Below are 22848 nucleotides of genomic sequence, written 5' to 3'. Positions count from 1 at the left end.
TACAGTGGCAAAACCCCTCATAATTATTTTATCTACTTACATTGAGCTTAACTATGGCACATTTTTAAACAAGCACATTTTAAAAACCTCTCCAAAAGGACACTTTAATAAGCAAGAAATCACTTTCATTGCACCACAAGAGGGGTTATGAAGTTAAGACCATCTGATGGCATCTGTTCTGAGATCAGCATAGATTTTATTTCCAATAGCAAACAAAGGCTCTCTCCATAACTCTTGGGTTGACTTCACCCTCATCTCAGTGCCTGAGGCAGATGGCATTCTTTGGCACCCTTTGGGTACTAAAGGTGTGAGATGTTCAGCAGTGTCAGAAATCAGATGGGTCCTCTCAAGTCTATGAGATGTGCTTTTCACCCACCTGACAGGGAAGCAAGCATTGTTTTCAGTGTTCAGCATAAAGTCTTGTCCTGAACAGAGAGGAAAGCCAACACACATCTAAAGCACAGTGTCAACATGCAACACTTGTGTAAAAATTCCACTTAATATTGGCCACCTTAGATGGAAACATTCCCTGGCTCTGATCCTGCAGTACTAAACCTACCACATGGAGAAGAACAGAAATCCAAGCTGAAAATACAAACTTGTTTTAAATCAAAATCATATGTAAAACTGTTGTGGACAGCATGGGGTGAAGACGTGACAGTCCTCTGTAAAAAGGGTGAAACAAGGCAGATAGAACTGAAGGAATGTTTTGTTTCTGTCTTCCCCTCCAGCTTCTGCCTCAACTCTGTGGGTGTTCAGGACTTGGACTGTCAAACTGTTCATAAGCAGTTGCATTAGTAGCCTTGCAAGTCTTTGTGTAGAGTATAAAGGGTGGCAGCCCAGGGGGAATATATCCTACTGGTAATGCACACAGGCAGGAGTGAGACTGATGCCTACATATAATCCCCTGCTCAGGAAATAAATCTCAAGTACTTAACACAACCATCCCCTTGCTTTTAAAACCTAAGACTGAGAAGGATTCATGGGAAAAGGGTGTGGGTGTGACAGGATGGCTTCAAGAGTTTAGCGGGCAAATATTTCATTAACATTGGCTTCACTCAGGTTAAAAAAGAAGAGAATGTGCCAGCTTTGCAGCAGAGTTCTGCTTGATACAGGATAGACCTCATTTCTGCTGTCTCTTCTGCTCATTGCTGATAGTCTAAGAATTATGAATATTGTACCCTGCTGTTCTCTAAGACTACAAATTCTTGTTTATGTTTCAACATTTGTTAAGCTCCAGATGAGCTACTGAAATTAAACCACAAGTTACACTTGACTGTCTGTAAAGGCAGAATGACAGGAGGAGGAAGGGAACAATGATTCTGGACACAGGCAGCACAAGCAAGCCTGAGTGCTGCTACGCCTCTCATAATTGTTTTGCATCCCCAGGAAAATCCACACGTCCTTGTCTGGATCCATGGGGATAGGTGGTCTGTAGATATCAGAAGAAGAGCTAGCTTGTCTTATTGTTTTCATAGCCTAAGAGGAAACACAACACACAAATACAGCAAACATGTAGAAGTAGCACATACAAGAAGGCATGGAAAGGCAACATGTATACTTGTAGTTGCATATACTACTGTCAGCTTTATCCAAAACCTAATGAAATCTATTATCCCTAATGAAATAGTCTGTTTCCATTGATTTCAGGAGGATCTCGAACATGCTTTGAAGTCTGGATTGACCCTACCTAATTTTGAAGAGTGAACTGACACACATTAAGAGTCTAGTTGTTGCTCTGCTTCTATGCAGTCATATGCTGCCCTATGAGCTATTCAGACCTGAACATCACATAGCAGCTCACTTCATCCCTGTCTCACAGCACCTGTGGTGCTGAAGTAGTGACCTTAGATTGGGTTAAAGTGGACTTGGTGCCCAAGGAACCAGATGTGGTTCAGTCAGATACTATCTGTAGAAATCTGTAAACCAAAATTTCTTCCTACTCCAAGAGGAAGAAATTTTGGAAGGAAGTACTTGCTCACTCAGATAATTTCTATATTCAGGATGTACAATTTCAGTAGACTGTTGTCATGGTGTATGAATGGTACTCCCCAATCTAGTCATCCCACTGTGACTCTGCAAACCATGCACCACTTGCTTGCTTGCTTCCATGCTTTCCCTTCCCTCTCACCCTGCAGCAGGATGGAAATACAAATTGAAGGTACAAAATGTAGAGATCACGAGCTGAGATAAAAACAATTTACAGGAAACAGCAGTGGGATATGAAGATTAACAGAAACAACAATACTAATGACAGAGGGAACAAGAAAGGAAAGATTGACAGGGAAGCTCCCTAACAATAGACAATTCCCGACAGCCCCCTCAGCTAGGCTTACTCCACTGGGAGGCACTGTGGAAGAGACTCCCTTCCCCTGCCTCAGGCAATAATGGAGGTTATAGCATAACCTCCAGGTCCTAGCTGAGCCCCCTCCAGACCACTCCAAAAATTAACCCTTTCCTGGTCAGACCCAGGATGACTGTCCGTCTATCAAGCCATCCATACCTAGCCAGCAGCTTGTCAGAATCTTTTTGTTCTGTTTTACTGATGTTCTACAATCCACCATAAACCAGCAGTGCTGGCTTCCATTTCCTCTTGTATTTATCTCAGTCACATTATGCCACCTAGCAATTTGGCTGAAGCTATCAGTAGCAGAACTGGTAAAATAAAGTCTTTGTATGTAAATGGGTCTTCCCTGTGGTTTGGTCTTGCTGTAAAATGGAGTCAGTCATTTCATTAACTTGAGACAACAGAAAGCAGTGCTTGCCTTTTATTTTTTCTGCTGTTTTAAGATGGTTTTAGTAAGCAGTCTTTCACGTTAGTGCTCCAGATTCACAGCAACGTGCTCAGGCAAGTGATAGTGTTACAAAGACAAACAGTAGTGAAGCTCAAATCTTAGATATGCTATCTGTATGTTGATAGTGTCAGGTCTTTTCCAAACAATAATTAAAATTTGTAACTTCCTCTATGTACTACCTCAGAGTTTTCCAACACAGGAAGTGCACATTGTGAATGAGTTGGGCTTTTTGAATCAGTCCATTTTTGCTGTCTTGGGGCCCATGAATTTTCATCAGCACTTCCCAACTCTTGTGCTGTATGTGATCAGGTGTGCTTCAGGGCAGCGTTCATGAGTTTCAAGCAGCAGAATGGAGATGCTTTTTTCGTCAGACAGCTAAGCTCATTGTTTTCTACAGGCTTCAAGCAACGCCTTGTAATTGCATCCTTTCTGTTTTCCCTGGTCAGTTAACCTTTTACTTAAAATCATCTTTTTCCTTAATTGGCTTTTCTTGGGAAGAATCTCTGCAGACACTTCAGATGACCCTTCTCTCATTTTCTCTGCCCTTGCATTTTAATGCCACTCTGAGACACAAGTAGAGCCATTCAAGAACATTTTGTCCTTACTAGATGAGCTCTGCTCTAGCTGAATTTAATGATGCAGAGAGCCTATGAAATTTTGCAGTGGTTAAGAAGCAACCCAAAGAGGAGGCTGGAAGAGGGAATGGTATTCCTGCAATGGCATGATTGATCACTTGATCAGCCCATCAGGATATCTGTTGGGACATCTGGGTGACATTTCATGGGTTGTTTTATTAATGCTATTTGCCTTAAATTCTTTTTTTTTTCTTGCTTTAATTAGCTCTCATATTTATTCTTTCTAGATGTTATCTTTTTAAAATATTTTAGACTTATGACTGCTGCTCCAAAGATGTATATTAGCTGTGTTTGTTAGATCAACAATGGTATGGCCAGCACTGCAAGTACTTCATCTTCAGAGTCAATGTTAAAGTGCAGACTCCAGAACTGAGCAGTGTCTTGGAATTTTCTGTGTAGCCCTCAGTGTAAGCTTTGGTAGAAAGCAAGTGGTTTCCTACATAGAAAGTTTGTCCCTACATTTTGTTTCCCGGTGAGGGATACTGTAAAAAATATGTTCATCAGTAGAGCTCACCAGACTGCCATTTCTGTAAGCACTGTGTCAGAGTAGCGAGCAGTTGGCTGCACAGATGAAGAAAGTGAAAAGGACTATTCAAAAGTGTCTTCCAGTTAAGCCTGACAGTAGCTGGAAGACAGATCTACTGGTGCTTTCAGAATGAAAAGTCTATGAAAGAATGCTGATCACAAGAAAAAGTAAGAGTGGAAAGTACTGGATGTTGCAGAAAGGATTAAATTATTAAATTTGCCATCTTCAAGGAGAGAAGTGAGAAGGATGGGAATGGAAACAGTTTTCAGCTGAATTACGGAGTTGTGTCCATTCTTAAAACTTAGGCTGCTGTTCCTTCAATTAACAAATTAGAAATTAGTATTTTGTTAACCTTCTAGTGCATCAATTACTAAAATAATAGAGGAAAAAAAATAGAAAATTTACAATGAGATTTACAATGAGTGCAGCTTAGGGACTAGACAATAGCCAAGAAACTGATTAAAAAGAGTAGATTTCCTATCTCTACCTTGAGTACAGAAGAGGAATATCATTTGAGAGTTTGTGTCATCAGTTTCTTTGCAAACTGATTTCATCATGTCATAAAGCAAATAACTTCCATCTGTCACATACTTATCCTGTTTAAGGGAGACTAGGAGTAAATGAGAGAGGTCCAAGAGAAAACCCCAGAGAGAAATAACTTCCTAGGCTAACAACAAAGAGAAAATAAACTAAAACTGAAGGGGTATAATTGTGTCAGAAGAGCTAAGGAAAGCCCAAACTCATTCCTTCCCACTTGGGAGTAGCAGGGACAGAGCAAATATTCAGTGAGACTGATGAGGAGCCTTCCAAGCAGAGCCTGAGAGCATATAATAAATTTTGTACAAGGTATGGAAAGGAGAGTAAGGAGGAGAATGTGGATGTCCCCAAAAGGAGAAATACATAAGGGTTATTACTACTCTTTGTCCACATGAAGGTCTAAAGAGATTTGCCAAGTCAATTAAAACCTTTGATAACTGATGTCAACTGCTTTGTAGAGCCTCAGACAATGAGAGAGCGCATTTCACGCTTGTTTCACATTTAGGAAATAGTCCGTATGGTTGGCTTCTTTTAATGAGGATAACATCATACTGTGTGTTAGGCTTCATCACAAGGACAATACACACTGCTTGAGTGTCATTTTTGGACAGCTTAGCTGAAATGCAAATCATCAGAAAAAAGTATACTGGTATGTCAGCAGAAACTAAAATAAGAAAAATGTAGTTGTTATCTACTGTGGTTTGAATTAAGAGTTTGGGCCAAAATCAACCATTATTTGGGAGTAATTCAATGCAGTTCAGTGATTTGGCCTAAGCTGTACCAGCATGTGAGCAGAACTTTGCTCCTTGAATGTTTGTGAAGCATCTGCACAAAAGGGCTTTTTTTTTTTTTTGCCACTCTGTATTATAGGAAAATTAGTCATATGTCTGATATGACAAGACTTCTATATGCATGAATTCCATTTCTAGTAATTATCATGAACAAGTGGAAGGGAAATCACAATAAATGAAGCCAACATGGGAAAATTTAGGTCAATGTGTATTTCTAATATGCAAAATGCTGTTGAAGTCGATGCTTCTAACCTCTGTATTCTACTACTGAACTTGCTTTACTTGTTTCATTTTTGTTCATGAAGTGTATTCCTTTCATTGCAGATCAGAACATCTGTCATTTGGTCCACTCCAAATGTCTCCTTTGAGATCCCTTTATGGGTTATAATACTAGCCATACTTCTTGGACTACTAGTACTAGCTCTGCTGACCCTTGCTTTATGGAAGGTATGTTCCATTATTTCTGTTACTGTCGCCTTTAAAAAAACCCTGAAAATACTGAAAGATTCTAACAGATAAAAACAGAGGCTAGAATTTTGAGATCTTTAAGAGTTTGGAGCAAAAGCAACAGTACACGTGTCTTTTTTGTTTTGGCATTTCTGACATGCTAGTGTGATTGACCTTTATGCAGGGAACTTGTTTTCAAAGTCCTCGTTTATTATTGAAACTTGGTTACAAATGGGCATATAGAGCTTGGCTCTGTTTCCCAAGACCTATGATCCTCTATTTCAGGATGTTTAGGTTCAAAAAGAAGTTACTCTAACTTTGTTTTCTCTGAATAATTCAGGAATTTCCAGTTTTTGTCGGTATGGAACAACACTCCCAGTTCTGAGAATTAATTTTTAGAAGATTTCCTTTTATATTAATAGATCATATATTTTGCTTTCCAAAGTTTTCTATTTTTGTGTTGATTGTTAGACTCCTTTCACAAGTTTTAAGACAAATTAACTGGAAACTGCTATATACAGGGAGCCAGTGTAGCCTTTGTCCATCCTCTCAGTTCACATTAAAAATAAGATTGAAATAATTCCTTATGTTATGATATGGTTTACGTGTCTTCAGCTGCCTAAAGGTTATGGTTAGGTTTACAGCCTATGCTATATTCCCAGCTTTACCTGGTCAGGTAGCAGCAGCAAAAAGCTATGTCTAAACATGCAAGGAGAAGAGAAATTACCTTTTGGTGGTACCTTCCGTTAACCACTTGTGAAATTTTAACCTTTCAACTAAAAGAGTGACTTTTAGGCAGTTCAGGTAAGGTGGGAGGAATCTCATCTTTACACTAGGTCACAACACTGTCCTGTGGATATTTCCCAACATATATTACACTTCTCTTATTACTGCTTGTCAGTCTAAAACTCGTTTCTGAATGAGCACATTGCTGAACTGAGAGGAGCAGATTTCTCGTTAGCATCAGTCCATACCAGCATTCAGGCCAACTTTACATCTCCTGCAAAGACAGCTTTCATATAATTTGTATTTTTTAAGCTGTGCTTTGGAACTCAATGCCTTGCATCTAAAACTTTCATTGGGAATGATTTGGATAGAAATAAAATGTCTTCACAGTCTCTCAGCCTGCTATACATTGTGCCTAACATTTCAGGTTGCCTGAGTGAAGAATCAAACTGCAGCTGAGTCTTCCTGTGGCTGTCTTACCATGACATCTTTGTTTCTGTTGATTGTTTTCTGCAGTGTGGCTTCTTTGACAGAGCTAGACCTCCTCAAGATGACATGGCTGACAGGCAACAGCTGACAAGTAACAAGACTACTGATGCATAAAGGAAGAGAGTGACAGTTCGTCAGAATCCTGCCTGAGAGACTAGAAACACGATGAGGATTAAATGAAAGATTCCTTCCAATCAGCCTTCCTTTGTACCTGCAAGTGACGTGGTGTCAATCTGATCTATGCAATGTTCTGAGAACATGCCACATGATGGCCATCCTTGCCAAAGAAAGCAACTTATCACTGCCTTATAAACATACTCTCCACTGAACATGTTTATCCCATATTCCAGTGAGTCTATGTTTCAGCAGATGCTTCTGAGCACGTGTGGTATACTGAGATGCTTCCAGAACAAGCCCAAATCTCTCAAGGAGAGAATGCCTTCGTTGCTGTATTGTCTAGAAGATGAAGCAGGACAAACCTTCTGAATGCTACTGTATCATACAGAGTACCTTTGAAACCTCCCTAAGAACTTCTATGAAATTACGGCTCAGGGAGACAGGCAATATATAAGTACTGTGAAAGTACTTCTGAAACACAAAGGTAGTCTATAAATAACTTTATAGATGGGGCACAATTATTTATTTTTCCACCTTTTTGGAATAAGTATCTGATATAATCATCAACATAGATTTTGAGAGAAGAAAGGAAAAAATAATAGAAATCACGTACTTACTTTGCATGTAAATAGAAGAGTAAACGCAGTGTACAACCGGAACACAACCTCCTTGGCTACAAGGTGTTTTGCAAAGCAGATTTATGGAACACTTTACATGATGGGACATATGCTAAGCAAGCACACATTGTATCTCTTTCAGCCCAGAGCTGGCAGTATCACACCCAGATAACTAAATCCATGCACAGTATAGAGCAGGGATGAGTTACCCTGTCCTTGCTTTGCTGATGGCTGGCAGCTGTACACTGAACAGGATACAGTCATTTCTGAAGCACTGTTTTAAATTATCACAGCCACACTGGTGATATTGAAAAGGCTTGGGAGGGTTGGGGCATGGGCAAATTTTCTTGGCCTTTGCCCTGTTACTTTGTTGAAATTGCTTCTTAAAATGGAACAGCTACTGCCATAATTGTTCACCTAAAGAAATCTTTGCCTTTTTCATTTCTCAGTTGATAAGCTGGCAGCTCTTAAAAGTAATGCTTTTGGCAAAGTGTAGGGCTTAATAAAATAATTTTTTAAGTAAAGTCTTGCAGGAAAGGGTGACAGGATTTGTATTTATTCAGAAAAATAGGAGCCAGCCAACCAAGCATGAACAAAAAGAAAGAAAGAGATCTTGAGGTAAAGAGTAAAAATAAACATTTAGTATTTATTATTTTTTCTGAGTTTAGGATTCCAAAGAAGGTATGTTTCATTCATTCCCTTCTATCAGCAAATGGTCTTTATCTCAGCAGAGGCCCTAGGCCTGATCTGTGCAAATTTTTTTTGTGAATGCTTGAGCCTTCCAGTGCTGCCTGTGAGTGTCAAAACAGCAATATCGTGTAAACTTCAGGAGGGATTGTTCATTTTATGAAACATACACACTACATACCTTCTCCTCAGTTCCCTTTCTTTCCAATCCATCTCAGCTACCCAAGTGGTAAATGGCCTCATCCGTTCTGCCACTTTCTGGCTCCTTTTAAACAACTGCCCTTCTGCTTCCTAATACTTCAAGATCGGAGTAGTCATGAGACATTGTCAGTTCTGCCAGTCTGACACGAGATTTTACAGTTCTATCATTTCTTGACCTGGGAAATTCAAGCAGGAGCTGTGTTACATCTTCATATCTAAGGCAAATTTGCTAGAAGACCTTTACAGAGTCTTTAGCTTATCAGCTGCAGTGAGCCCACAAGACTTATGGAGAGAAGGAGACGTGGCTCTGAACACAGGGGTGAAGTACATATGTGCTTCACAAAGCAAGCACCTCTGTTTCCTAGGGATGGGGAGGCCTGACAACTTCCAGTCCCCCAGAAAACCACTAACAATCTCCTTCCCCCAGATGGTTTTGAGCTGATCCCTTGTAGACTAGAGACATCAGTTGATAAATATCACCACAAAGCAAGCCTGTCCCTTATTTGCACATCCCACATATTCCAGGCAAAACCATCCTTCCATGAAGAAAAAAGTGAGCTTCCAGCTTTTGTAAATATTTAATTGTTGTGTGTAGCAGCTTCAGAAATAATATCAGCAGCTCATTGTAATCACGTCATCTGCACAACTCTGATGAAATAGCACCATAAGGAGATACTGAACATAGGACTTTCTGTATGTGCAATACTTTATATTACTTATATACCTGAAGCATGTTTACACTGGCATTTGTGGTTGTTTTTTAAACTTTTAATATACTGATAACAATTACAATAAAGGAAAAATGGAATGGGGGGTGGGGGGGAAGGAAAACTAATACAGTGCTGTTCAGTATTTCTTGCAATGTGTTTTCAATCCTGCATTGCTCTGAGGATGGGACTAGGTGACCTAAGAAGTTCTTTGCAGTTGTAACTTCTACGGTTCACTTTTGAGCAATTACTCTCCATTTTAATGACGGGCAAAGCATGATCAGATACTAAATTTAAACAAAAAAAGAACTTCAATGACTGTTAGGCCTGGCTGGAATCCATTGGCTGCAGCTGTGTAATGTCACTGGAAACCAAATCAGAGGCACATGATCTGACAAACAGTTACTTTGAGCAATACTTTGTTTTACATTTCTACATCCTTGTAGATTAAACTTCCCCCATGGAAATGTCTAGAGCTGTATGTTGTCGAGGACTGTAGCCTATTCCCAGCATTTGTGAATAGTTTTGGCTGCAAATTGCGAACAGCTTTGTGAAGATTTCTCTGTTTCAGTGCTTGCCAAGAGTGTTTATTCCTTGGGGAGATTGCATCCTGGATGTGGACACTAGCAGGGAGTTGACATAATCTTTCCCCCTAGTATATTATTACTGTGCTACATGATAACCTCTGCCACATCCCTACATGACTGAACTTTTGTTGCAGTGATGTCAGCTTTTTAATGAGTTACTAAATGCAGCTTTCTGTAAAGGTAATTCAGCCTTATGCTTCCCAATGTATGTGGTGAGGTGCTAATTGCAGAGAACATGGGAGGAGTCCAGAGAGCAGGAAAAACAGAAGATTACTTTAAAAATTAGTCTTTTAAAACTCTTCATTGCTCTGACCACCACAGCAGTCTAGTAAACAGAGAGAAATTCATCTTTTATTTCACATGCTTCTTGCTGAATTTAAGAAAGGCTGTCCAGTTATTTTATCCATGCAGCAGACTGTATCATATTTTGTGTTTCATGAAAATTTCAGAATTTTCATAACATTATATTTGAATATGTTTTCCCTTACAGATTTAATCTTTAAAGATATTTAGCAAATACAATTTTAAATCTACCATAGGTTAATCTTTTTCTTGTCACTATTTTGTAACTCATTTTGAGTTTTTCCTGTTTCTCACAGCTTTTACAGGATTCTCACATTAGATAGCTCTTGAAAACAACACTGATTTTCTCTGTTTTAGCTGTGAACTTTCCATCCATTAGCATGAAGGATCTTCTAGTAGACATAGCTTACATTAACTAAAAAGCCTTTTGGGAACCAACAAAACACCTAGAGATATGCAGGGGAAAGAAAGCCCCAGCCAACCATGGCCTATGGTACTCCATTTCAGCAAGCCTTTTTTTAATGAAATACCATCTGACACAGTGCCTTTAGGAATTGTTTATGAGTGTTTTATTTATGATTGTTGGCAAAGATCCATATTAAAATGTAGTGTAATGGCAGTGCCTCAACAATAAAAAGTCTCGAATTCAGCTCGTGCAGGCACCATGATGTGACACAGCAGGAATGCTTTTAATATTGAAGGACTGTTCTTGTTTTGCCTGTGTGTTGTATTGGAGAGGCACTTAGCTATTCAAGAGGCTACCCTACTGTACACAGTGACTTTTAGAAAAGAAGAATAGAAGTAATTGTTCAACTTGCTTTTCAGATGGTTTCGTTTGTTTTCAACATGTTATTCTACTTAACCAATGCACTACATTCCATTTGGTTGTATATTGTTCTTTGTTTCAGTGAGGGTTTGTAAAGCAGACTTTAGGAACTCTTTCCAAAACTGGACTGCATCAGACAGTATTACTTTTCCAGAAGCCACTGAGGATAACAGTGGCAGAGCAGAATTCAGGATACTGTGTGAAATGGTCAGTGCATTATAGGAGCGAGCTTACTTTTCAGCAGTTTACCCAAGTTCATATTCAGTCATATTAACAAAACATCAACCTTAGATTCTGCATTTCTCCTGTCGAGGGCCAGGGTGTGCCCTGGGTATCATTCCTGTGAAAGCCAAACACCAAGAAATTCTCACAGCAAAGAGAGTGGAGGGGAGAGGAGGGCATATTTTAAACTTGCACAGGACAAATGTAAAGCAGCCAAACCAAGTGTATGGCAAGAGCATAAGCATCATCCCTCTTGTGATGTTCTCCTGGTCAAAGGTTAACATTTTCCCAGCTAAAGGTCTGCCCATTTCTCACAAACCTGCAACACCAGGAAATAACCTCTAAAGTTGCAAAAAGTTTCAAAAAAGTTTCCACAGATTTCTTATTCTTTGTATAAATTTAACAGTATTAATTTATGTGATAGTTCTTGGCTCTTCAGAAAGCCTTACTGATTTTTTTTTGGTTTTTAATATTTTAATAGAATTTGAGAAAAGATAGGTGAGCATAGTAAGACCTGAAAAATAAAATAGATTTAAACTAACAGTAAAGTCTTACAGGAGAACCTGGCTTATATCTGGGTTAATTTTTTTTCCATTTTAGGCTTGGAAGAGGCATCAGGAGATAGCTCATTTGGGGAGTGTTCTGGCTTTGTTTGTAACAAATACTCCCATGCCAACTAATGTGAAAACCAAAAAATTTTGTTTTAAAGAACCAGGTCTATCATCTCCTCCTGTGTGGCCTGTATATGAGAACAGGCACAGCATGAGTAGCTGACATCATTAAACTAGGGGTAGGAGACATTCACAGCTTGAATGTCTTGGTACACCAAGAAGAAGCTGTCTTGTGGAGAAGGACAAAGACTAACATTTTCTCACTGCCTAAAATTAGGAAAGATTTGTTTTTCTTGAGGAGAACCTGACTCCATGGAAGCCCTGCCCTTCAAGCTCCATGGGTAAAAGAATAAACACAAGGTAACTGCACACAAGGGACTTGCTGTCAAGCAGTTAAGGAGGCTGCAGGATACTACATTAAGTATAAACAACTTAGAGAGGAAGAGGAGGGTCGAGAGGAGAAATCAAACCTTTAAACACATAGATATTATCACAGATCAGAAGCAACAGAAGTTGCTTCAGAATTTATCAGAAGATCAGAAAGTATGATTAGTAAAATGGATGGATTGGAAATAAGGCTCAGCTACAGGAGACAACAAGTTGTGACCCCAGAATAAAATGAGACAATTGATTTACTACAGTGATTTGATTTTTTTTTTTCACAGTGGCCAACTGACTCATTGCTCATGCAAAGTTTGAAGAAAATTATTTCCCTAGTAATTAGATAACGAAAGGAAAAATATCTGCAGCTTTGGCAGGCTTCTTGCACTAACTGTGAATCTCTCCCATTCCTAAGTGAAGAACTGTATTCATTGACTTTGAGAGAAGGAAGGAGGTGATAAAGACATGACACTTGAAGATTTTCCAGCTTCTGGCTTCACTGCTGTTTCAGAGTGTCTTCAGTATTTGCTGAGGCACTGTGACGTATTTCACTGTAGTGGTACAGACTGTGCTGTCTAAAGGTAAGAGAAAGAGTTTTCTTTCAAACCAGTAGAAACTAAATCTTTGTGGAAACTTTCTGTCTATGCCTCACTTACCCAGGAAACATAAGGAATAAAGTGATGTACAAGTGGGATGGTTTTATTTATCAAGTGTTGCTACATGCACTAAGAAGCTTCTCTATACATGTAAAAAAGCTTTGATGTTTAAATCCAGTTTCAAGTAGTTAAACTAAAACAATTCTTTGCAAACAGATAAAGGAGGCACAACTAAGTCAGCAATGGAATTTAAAAATTAATTGATGTAGTGAAGATGACACCTATTCAATGTTGCTGTAATGAATGCTTGATATTTTCAAGGTTTACTAGTTCTTTTGTTCTACATTTAATATATTATGGTACCAATGAAGCACTTAGTCATTGTATTTAGTGTAAGACACTCACTAACATGTCAGACAAATCAGTTACTCTCCCAAGAGGAGAAAATGCAAATACCATAACAGTTTTCAGTCCTTTGGACATATTTGCTTTGCCTCAGAGATTTCTGAAGCATGTTGCTCTGCTCTGTTGAGTGCTGCTTCATTAATATTATTTGCTCCATTGGCTCCTCCACACTCAACTGGTTTGGATGGTAGAGAATCAGTGCCATCTCCTCTACATCTGCTTCTTGTTTAAAATGCTGAGGATCTCTACTGTCTCATGAATATCTCTGCAGCTTTTCAGTAATTCCCATGTGATTGATGATACTATATTCTACTTGATTTGGGGGAAAGGGGTGTTTAGTCTCCACCCCACTTTTCTAATGCCCATATATACACAAAAAGTCAGTCCTGTGGTATCTATTACAGATTATTTCACTAAGCAACCAGCCAAGTCTTTTTTCTGTAACTTAGCAGAACAAAGTAACCCTGAATATGGCCCCCCAGCCATTTTAAGCAAACATCTGTGTAAAACCATTGACTCACTGCAATGTCTTTAAGAGGAAATCTTGTAAAACATATTGTGGACTCCTCATTGTCATCACTACAGTTGTTATGTTGTGTCAAGTGTATACTGATCTTACGTAGATCATGGTTAGCGGACTTTATTATCTCAAAAATGCTTTCTCTGGAGAGTGGGAATGAAACGCAAGAAAAAATCTGGATTGTCTTTTGCTAGCACATTCAGAGCTGGTGAACTTTTAACTACCAGCCCCTCAGTGGGATCTCCTGAGCAGTTCTGCAGGAGAAGGGGAAGTGGCAGCATGGGTGTGAGCACCACCAAGAAGGAGCAGTGCCCGGAAAGATGTGGATTGGCTCCAGCATACAGCATTGTCCAGACCTGGCATGAAGAGGTGCTTCCTCAGCTGCAATAGGACTGAAGGGCTCTGTGCTTGGATCCCTTTTTCCTGAAGCACTCTCTTCCTTGGTGTCCCTTTGCTCCCTCCCCTCACTCCCTCTGGCAGGCGGTGTCTTGCCTGCCCTCCAGCCCCCTCACAGCCCCTCCTTGTGAGCAGTGGGATCACCCACAAACTTCATGTAATTTTGGGAAGGCATTTCATCCCTTGCTTCCTCATCTGGAGCAGGGCCACCAAATAGCAGTGCTGGATATGTGTTGCAAATAAAAAGCTCCTCAGGTGGAAACCAGGACTCTCCTATTTCTCTAAGGCTGAAGTGAGCTTAAAAAGCCATACCAGTGCTGAGTAACATCAGCCTCTATGGACCAGCTGCTGCAAGTTCAAGCGCCTGTATTGGAGAAGCATGTGACTGCTCCCTTTCCCCACAGACCCATAAAACCATATAAGATTATTTTGTAGCTGCTTATGCTTGCATTATTTGGTCCATCATTTATAAGTGATGAAATAAAGTAAAACCAAGCTGATGAATAAAAGTAGCAACGGATACTGTGATTTGAGCTATTTCTTAATCTCAGACTTACAGGAAGAAAGTCTGCTTATTCCATTCTCATCAATCCAATATATATGAAGCTACTGAACTGTCATACAAATAACAGTTCTCCAAGCTGCTGTATAGAACAATTTAAGTGGGAAGAACTAGTAATATTAAATACTTATCTTTTCAACTTTGGATCCATGAAGACTAAAAAGATCAAGTTTGTATTTCTTTTGAACATAGAATTATAGGAATTACATGTTACATCTAGAGCTTCTCTAAGATTACTCTGGAGATTTTCAGCAATGAGATAGAAATGTAATGCCTTGTCTTTGTTCTGTTGCACACCAGGCTATTGCTTTTTTTGTTTCTGTGACAGAAGAGATGCACAGCCCTCAATGGGAGTACAGATACACAAGCAACTGTGAATCAGATTATTGAAGGGGATTTCATTGAATTGAAACTGTGTGTCTCTGAGCAACAGCCAAGCTGGTGTGTGGACTCAAATAAGGAGTGGTTACAGATGAAGAGACTGGGGCATTGAATCCCTGGGTGCCCTCCAAGAAATCAGAGCTGCCTGAAGCCAAGCAGTCAGAAAGATTAGAACACTTGACAGTCTTGGCCTAGGCATGGCTGTTTGTCAAACGGGGCAGGATCATTTCATATCAGCATCCAAAGCTGCCATAAAACCACCATGAGTGGAAGAGGCTGGCAGTGGAGCCTTTGTGTTAACAATGCAGTTCTTTGTTTTGGCTGGCTTGTGTCACAGGTGTAAAGATGGCATGTAAAACTTTTGTAAAAAACCTCTTCTCCATGTACTCCAATGATGTCTACAGCTTAAAAAGCAGAATAGTCAATCTCTTACTATGCCCTCCAAGTCCTGAATTTTTTGTCTCACTAGATAGCAGGCACCAGCTGACAAACACCTCAAATACTGGTGCTCTAAGGAGGAATGAAGCATTTTTCCACGTGATCTAATGTCGTAACTATTTTGTTCAACTGTTCAGTGCTTCCACCAGGACCTGTGGGGGAAGTGCAGGATTTGGGTGTTGGCATACCTTTACTATGTGCTAGGCACAGAGCAAATTTGTGGCACAGAAGGCTTGCACTTCAAATATAAAATATGGAGCAGCAGATGGATGTAATAAAATATTTCGTATGGAAACAATGACATGATTATGAACAGCATAATAAGGAATGGTCATAGCGTGCCAGGGCCATAACCAGACTTCCTATTCTGGATTCCTAAATTGGGCATTGTAATATCTAAATAGAAGTCATCTGGCCCATCAAGGCAACCCAGGGCATCTCTCCTAGTTACTCCAATGCCTTATACAGCCAGTGGAAATGATAGCTTTGGATTTACTCTCCAGCAATTCCCTTCAGCCCATGTGGTAACATTCAAGTCTGGTGCCAAGGAGGAAACAGCAGGCATCAGCTTGGGCTATTTTCCCTGTCTTGCTGGGGGCTGAGGCACTGGGTGTGGGTACTGTCCAGAGGCCACTTTTCAGAAGAGCTCTGGTGTGCAAGGTAGGGGAGACAAGCAGGCAGAGGTCATGCCCAGGAGCTCATCTCAGCCCTGTGTTACAGTCTCTGCTGTGGCTGTGCTGTGGTTCACAGCATGAACCATGCAGAGGGACTACAGAGAGAGGAGTCTGCCAGATCACTGAGCAAAGTGATCTCCTGGAACTGGAAAGTCGTGCTCATAGGAGTGAGTGAGTTGCATCTTCTGTGCTCACACAGGTGAGTGGGTTGCATCTTCTGTATTACAAAATGCTCAAAGCATGCGCATTTAGAACTCAAAGAAGATTTCCTCTCTCTGAGAGCCAATGCTTGCTGTCCTGTGGTTCCCAGGTGTCCAGTGTCCTTTTCTGCACCGGTGGCACTAGTGCTGAGGGAAAGATGCTGCATATGTCTCTCTCTAGACATGTCCATCACCCAGTTATGGTCCTCTCCTGAGAAGTAAATAGTTGTTTTCATCCTGACAGATTGAATTAATTCTAGCATTCACTTGCCCTCCTTTTTTGGCTGAGTACAGTGGCCAAGAGGCTCTTATACATGTAGTATCCCTTTCTCCTCTGATCCTTTCTTGAGCCTGTCTGTGTGTGTCCATCTAAACAGGCTCAGCAGCTTGGTTCTCCCACAGACTTCGAGTTATTCTGCACCAGCTGCAAAAACTCCAGCAATTAAGTGCTCATGCTGATACACTTGAGTTTGTGCAATCACACTCGAGCATCTACAGACAGCAGCAGTAGAAGCAACAGTGTTAAGGCTGAATATGTCTGTGGGCTGGCTTCCCCAACTAGTATGTGGTCCAAATTACCCTGTTGAACTAAGGCTCCTAAATTTCTCTTAAATCAGCCCTAGGTTTCCTAACAATCAGTCTAAATGTGATCCCTTGCCAATAAATGAACTTGAAGAAGCCTGGAATTCCAGCTATGTTGTTTGAGATCTCTAATGAATGTCTTGGAAAATTTACAGTCTTGCCATGTTCTGCTAATCATTTAAACATTTAAATTTTCAAATGCTCAAAGGTTCATTATTTTCATGTTCAGTTTCCTGAATATACTAGAATTTTTTTTGTCTAACTTGACCATTCAAAACAAGCAACTGGATTTTAAGTAGGCACCTAAATCAATGCTTAGCTCTGCCATGCTTTTGAACTCTGATATCTGAAAATCAGCCACTCTAGATATCTACATATGGCTTTAGAGACCTAAGTCTTGGCAGCCAGATTCATGTTTGTGATACTCTCACATGTTTTCAATAAGAATCTAAACATAAACCAGACCAAAAAACATAGAAGTAGGGAGAAGGAAATAAAAACAATGCTCTGTAGGATATCTATGTGTTGACATAAAATATGGAATAATCCTGGCCTACTGCATCTGTATGTGCAGAGTTTTCTTTCAAATGTGAATTACTGAATCAGTAGTTCAGCATGTCCTTGGAAGAGAACTACTGTATCTCACACATACCAAGACAGCAGGCTCCACACTGAAATGTTTTGAAGTGGCATTCAGGTGCTCACCATGCCTCAGAAGAAGGTCTTCATTTGTTCCCAGGTAATTTCCTGGGCCTTCTCAAAAATGAATTTTGGTGTCACTGATGAGTAAAGTTTTTATGTTTTCTGTTCTTGTGCTACTGTCATAGCTGACCTCTGTCCTCAGGCCACAGCTCTGGGCATCAGGCCCACACTGCAAACTGACAGCCTCAGGAGGGCTTCTGGGTGAAGAAAAAGTTAATGGTATGAGGCCACATCAGTGGTATCTCAGGGATGCCCAGGGTTGCTGACATCAGAAATTATTGGACCTGTTTTTAAATTTGCAATTTGTCAATGGGGCTTGTTTTTAAAGGTACAAATATGATAGGCTCACCCTCCTACTTGCAGCCTCAGGAAAAGCTAAATATCTGCTTGAAGGTCCCTTGACAAGCTGTGCTTTCTGTTTCTTCAAGGAAAATAAACCAGCATGTTTTCATTCATTAATGTGGCCAGACAGAACAACAATATAGCAGCAGAGTCAATACAATGACTATTTTGAGACTGCTGCTATGATTTCTCCATCCAGTAGACTAAAGTCCAAAAAACCCCAAAGTTCTTCTGCAGCCTACACTTTGTTCTTGCAGCTCCTCTCTCTGCCCAGTTGGTTCTCTGGAGAAAAGCACAGCCGTGACCTGCTGGGGCAGGTCCATCCGCAGCTCCTCCGGGAGAAGAGCAGAGTTTGGGAATTTCTGGTAAAAAGCAGCACACCTCAAACAGCACTTCAGCTTTTACCACAATGTTGTTACTCACCAAAAGGTTGAAATAGCACACATGAATGTGGTCCCCTTACCCCTGCCCTTAGTCACAGTGTGAGATAGGGTTCCCAGGTGGGGAAACTAAAGGTGTTTTACTCTTTTATCATGCCTGGACATAGGTTTAGCTGCAGGGACCCTCCAGCCTTGAAAACTAGGAAGTATTCTTCATACAAAAACTGGAAGGTTACATGCCTATGCCCAAAACTGAAAGTGAAATCCAGAGTTATCACTATACTCCTACCAGGAGAACACTTTAAAACATGAAAATTAAGTGTCTTCACTGTGTACCTTCTTCTTGCTCCAGAGAACATCTACAGAGAAACGTAAGAGCTATAGAGCTGCCTTGTACATACACGTTTGCTGTGGTAGAACCCTCCCCGGCAGGATGTGTACAGAACCTCCATATTTCAGTCTGACCCAAAATTTGTAGCAGGAGGTATAGAGGCCAGAGTTCCTTGGTCAAGCCATAAATTTAGGCAGAGATTTCCCTTCCTGTGTTTGCACCAGCACAGATATACTCCTCTCCCATGCAGTGTTAGGCAAGAAGATGAATTTCACCTATACAGAAGCATCTCATGGGGTTTAGCTCTTCCATGGCTTTGTGTCTGTGACTCAGCTCACTGGCAGTTGCCAAATGTTGTATAAAGCCCTCTTCATTCTTTACATTTAGTACTTCTCAGTTTGGTTTACACCCACCAAAAATCTTTTCCATGTTTTTCTTCCTTACAAGGAAAATAAACTTGTAAAGAGGGAGAAGTGAAGGGTTACATCTGGAGAGAGTTATGGCTGTGGCTCAAAGGAACAACTGGAATGTCAGTAATGCGGAAGTTTCTTCCACAAAGCCATTTCTTTCCTCTTCTTGAGAAGTACAGACACAGGCTGCTGCTGCTCACAGAGCACAGCCCCAGTGCACATTCCAGTGAGGAACACCAACAGCATCCCTGCTGAGAGCAGGGTCGATGATTGACATCGGTGCTACCCTCTCAGCCTCATGCACACTGTCAAGAGCAACCTGGCTTCAGAAGCTGCCTGTCTGGAAACTAGCTACAAAAGCCATGGCCATAGTAGCAGCAGCAAATTTTATAATTGGCCAATTATGATACTTTTTAGTACAGATTTCTGACAAGCCAAGTGCTTGTAGATGCCGCTGAAGTCACTGGCACTGGAGGTGTTTGGCAGAGAAAAATACTCTTTGTGTAGGTGGTGACTCTGAGATCAGCAGCACCGAGTCCACCACAGCCTCACAGCTTCATTTACCTGTGACAGAGATTATGTTGGAGGTGACATCTTCCACCTTCAGGTTCATCTCTGAATTTTGAGGAGAATGTGGAATGAAGAGACAGGAAAGGAAAATACTTTTCTTTGGTGTAAATTAGTGATAGGGAAATACACATACAGAGAGTCCAACCAACTTCTCTTGCATGTGTAGCATTTCCCTCAGACTACAGTTCTCAAAGGTTAGGGCTGACTTTTTTTGTTCTATGCAGGTGAGTTGTATGCAGTTCAAAACCACTCCCTGTTCAAGCAAATGAAAAAGTTTGTAGTTAAATTTTTTTTACTCAATAACTTAATTTTGGGTTCCAAAATTCAAGTTATATCTGCATCAGATTTTTAAAAATATGTTAACTGCTTAAAAACAGCCCTATTTCTGAAAAGAAGACTCAATGTTTGAAACATTTGATTTTTATTTAAGCAAAACTTACCGTTTTTATCTGCAAAACCATTATCTCGTAATGTTTTACATGTTTTATAGGTTTCTGCATTCATTTTGGAATAATGACATTCAGGGAAGAGAAAACAACAAACTATGAGGCAATGACATCTACAGTGATAGGGTTGGTTTTTTTCCATTTGTAAGGCATAGAGTATTTGCAGTGTACAATTTTGTGCATACTGTTCTCGTTTTGCTTCTCTCATAAGCATGCCAGACTAAGGACAAGGTTGTGCGAGAAATAATGAATTCTACTTGTTTTTAAAAATTCTGTTCAGCGGAAAACAAAAGCTAGCCTTCCCCACTGTGGATCTTCCACTTTTTTTCCTGAGATATTCTAGCTTCTCTTTGCAGTCACTTTTTTCTTTCCTTTCTGAAATGTCTAATAGAGAACAAAACTATGGCAAAGTGAAAGTATTGATTAAAAAAAGAATATACTATTCACATCAGTTTTTAGTGTATTTTTGGAACCTAATTGTGAGCAGACCAGTTACCAGTGTTCCAAACAAACAACATCTGCAGTGCATCTAGCAACTGGCTTTTCAAACATTCCCATGTGTGCTTGACTTGTTCCTGCACCATCTCCAGCAACTATTCCTGGTAGCTATATGTGTCACCAGAATGGACGTGGAGGAGAAGTTATGTTGGAAAATGGTGAAAAACACTTCGGAAAAACCTGGACAGAGACCTCTCCTTGAAGCACATCTCCTTGCCCACTCTTGAAACAAATCCAGTGATCCCAACGTGACAAGTTACGGAAGCACTGGGCTGACCGTCCATCATGATGAATCCAAAGCCTATACCATGCCTTGGATTTTGCCATTCTTCGTGCTTGGGTGCTTATTTGCCTCTCCTGAGCATCCATTTATGAAAGAACTAATTACACACTATGTTAAATTCATCTGAGAGATATTTTGATTTGCCATCTACTTAGCCATCCTGACTCTCAAAAATTTGTCACAATTGCAGCAGTTGCTTCATCTTCTGACACTTTGCCTTTGAACAGGGAGTTTGTTATCATTGTTACATCAATAGCAATATTTATTGTATCTATATATTACAGGAATGTTTGTGGGGGTTATGGGATTATCAATAAAAAACATTAGATAACATGGGAACAGAACTGGAACTCTAACTTCTAACTCTTCTAAATTTAGAAACACCTGCTCAGTGATGAGACTCCATTGCCAGGGTTCTCCTGTTTCCAAATTAAAATCTGTCACTTCTTGTCTATTTAGTTGATAATCCACTCATTGTGAGCCACACTGATTCTGATTCACACTGAAATTACTTAGCAAAGAACCCTCCAAAATCAAATGTTTTAAAGAACTTAGCCTTCTTTCAATGCTGCAGCTTTTACCAACTACATTTATAATCTCATTTTTAAGATAAAGGTAGACAAGAACATTAGCCATACAGAACACAGGGTTACTCACAAAATTACAGGACTTATTCTAGATTGAAGTGTTTCTGATTTTAATGGTAATACTCATCTATAAAAGACTCAGAAGCACTGAAGACCATCCCATTGCCATCACAAAATCAGAGCTGCTACCAAAACCTCCCTTCTTTCCACAAAGAGTGATGGGAGGTGAGAAAAAAAAAAGGCGATCGTGTCTTTGTGGATATTTTGGCTCTGGCATGGCAGAAGAGCAGCTGTGAGTTCCTCAGTTCTTCTCAAAGCCTTCCACAGCTTTCTTAACTGAAAAGGGAAATCAGAAGCTGGAAGTTGATCTTAGCCCATTTCTGGCTTCCTCATATTAGAAACAAAATGTAGTGGGAGATATGATGCCTCTGTGTGACATTTCTGTTGTAAATGTGTTGTTACAATTATGTGTACAGATACACTGAAAGTTAAAATGGGTGCAACTGTATTTAAAGTTTGGTGTTCACTCCTAAAATGGAAAGCAGCCATGGATTTATTTACCATGACAAGAATAAAATAAGTCTTGCATGCAACATAGTTTTAAGGGGAAAAGGAGAAGGATTTGATATATAACCGTGCACCAAGAATCCTGATTTGGCAGGGTTTCCATTGTTTTTTCTTTGGGAGATGTTTCTTATCAAGACAGCTGTCTGGTATCTTTCTCATCTTTTCTGTTCTTTGGACTTTTTTCTTAGAGAAAATGTTTTAAAATTCTAGATATAATTGCAGTTTTTTCTTTGCTTTTTCAGACTCAGATATGCCCTAAGTTCTGTGCTTCCCAACACAGACTGCCAGGCAGCTGGTGGAAGAATGTTTCTTTATAAATTGAAGCTCTTGTTTCTTCCTTTCTTAATTCCTTTGTCCAGTCATCCAGATTAATTCTTGATTGAGAACATAATTTAGAGCATTTATTGCTTTCCCTCAGGCCAGAGGACATCTATTTTTCAAAGGAAAATCTTCATAAATAATAATTTGCTTAAACAACTGTGCTTCAGAAACTGAATTGTTACAAGCCTTTTCCACCCAGGCAGCTGGTGAATGGACAGCCTCATGGAAAGGGCCTCACTGCTGGGACGTGAAGCCAGGACAGCAGCTGAGGTGTTTTACTCAGGTAACTGTGGTGAGATGGTTTTCTCGGGTGTGGCACAAACACAGCCACTCGCCTGTGTATCCATGGCAGTGCTACTAATCCCTGTGTGCTGCCTGTTGTCCTGACCCACAGTACCTGTGTGCTGGTGTGCCATGGCCAGACACAGCAGAGGACACAGGTGGCTTCACAG

The 22848-nt window shown here is 40.2% G+C and overlaps 1 protein-coding gene across 1 annotated transcript in view; it reads left to right on the top strand.

The window, feature by feature from the left end:
• Positions 1-11040, top strand: part of ITGA8 (integrin subunit alpha 8) — a 114614-nt gene extending 103574 nt beyond the window's left edge. Inside the window, exons 29-30 of the mRNA XM_063412969.1 lie at positions 5609-5731; positions 6974-11040. Coding sequence (XP_063269039.1) covers positions 5609-5731; positions 6974-7060 — 210 coding nt within the window. The 3' untranslated portion in view covers positions 7061-11040. The remainder of the gene's footprint in view (positions 1-5608; positions 5732-6973) is intronic.
• Positions 11041-22848: the final 11808 nt, after the last annotated feature.

The sequence above is a fragment of the Prinia subflava genome, chromosome 1 (assembly GCF_021018805.1).
Source record: "Prinia subflava isolate CZ2003 ecotype Zambia chromosome 1, Cam_Psub_1.2, whole genome shotgun sequence".
Lineage (NCBI taxonomy): Eukaryota > Metazoa > Chordata > Aves > Passeriformes > Cisticolidae > Prinia > Prinia subflava.
This window is presented reverse-complemented; position numbering and strand designations above follow the sequence as displayed.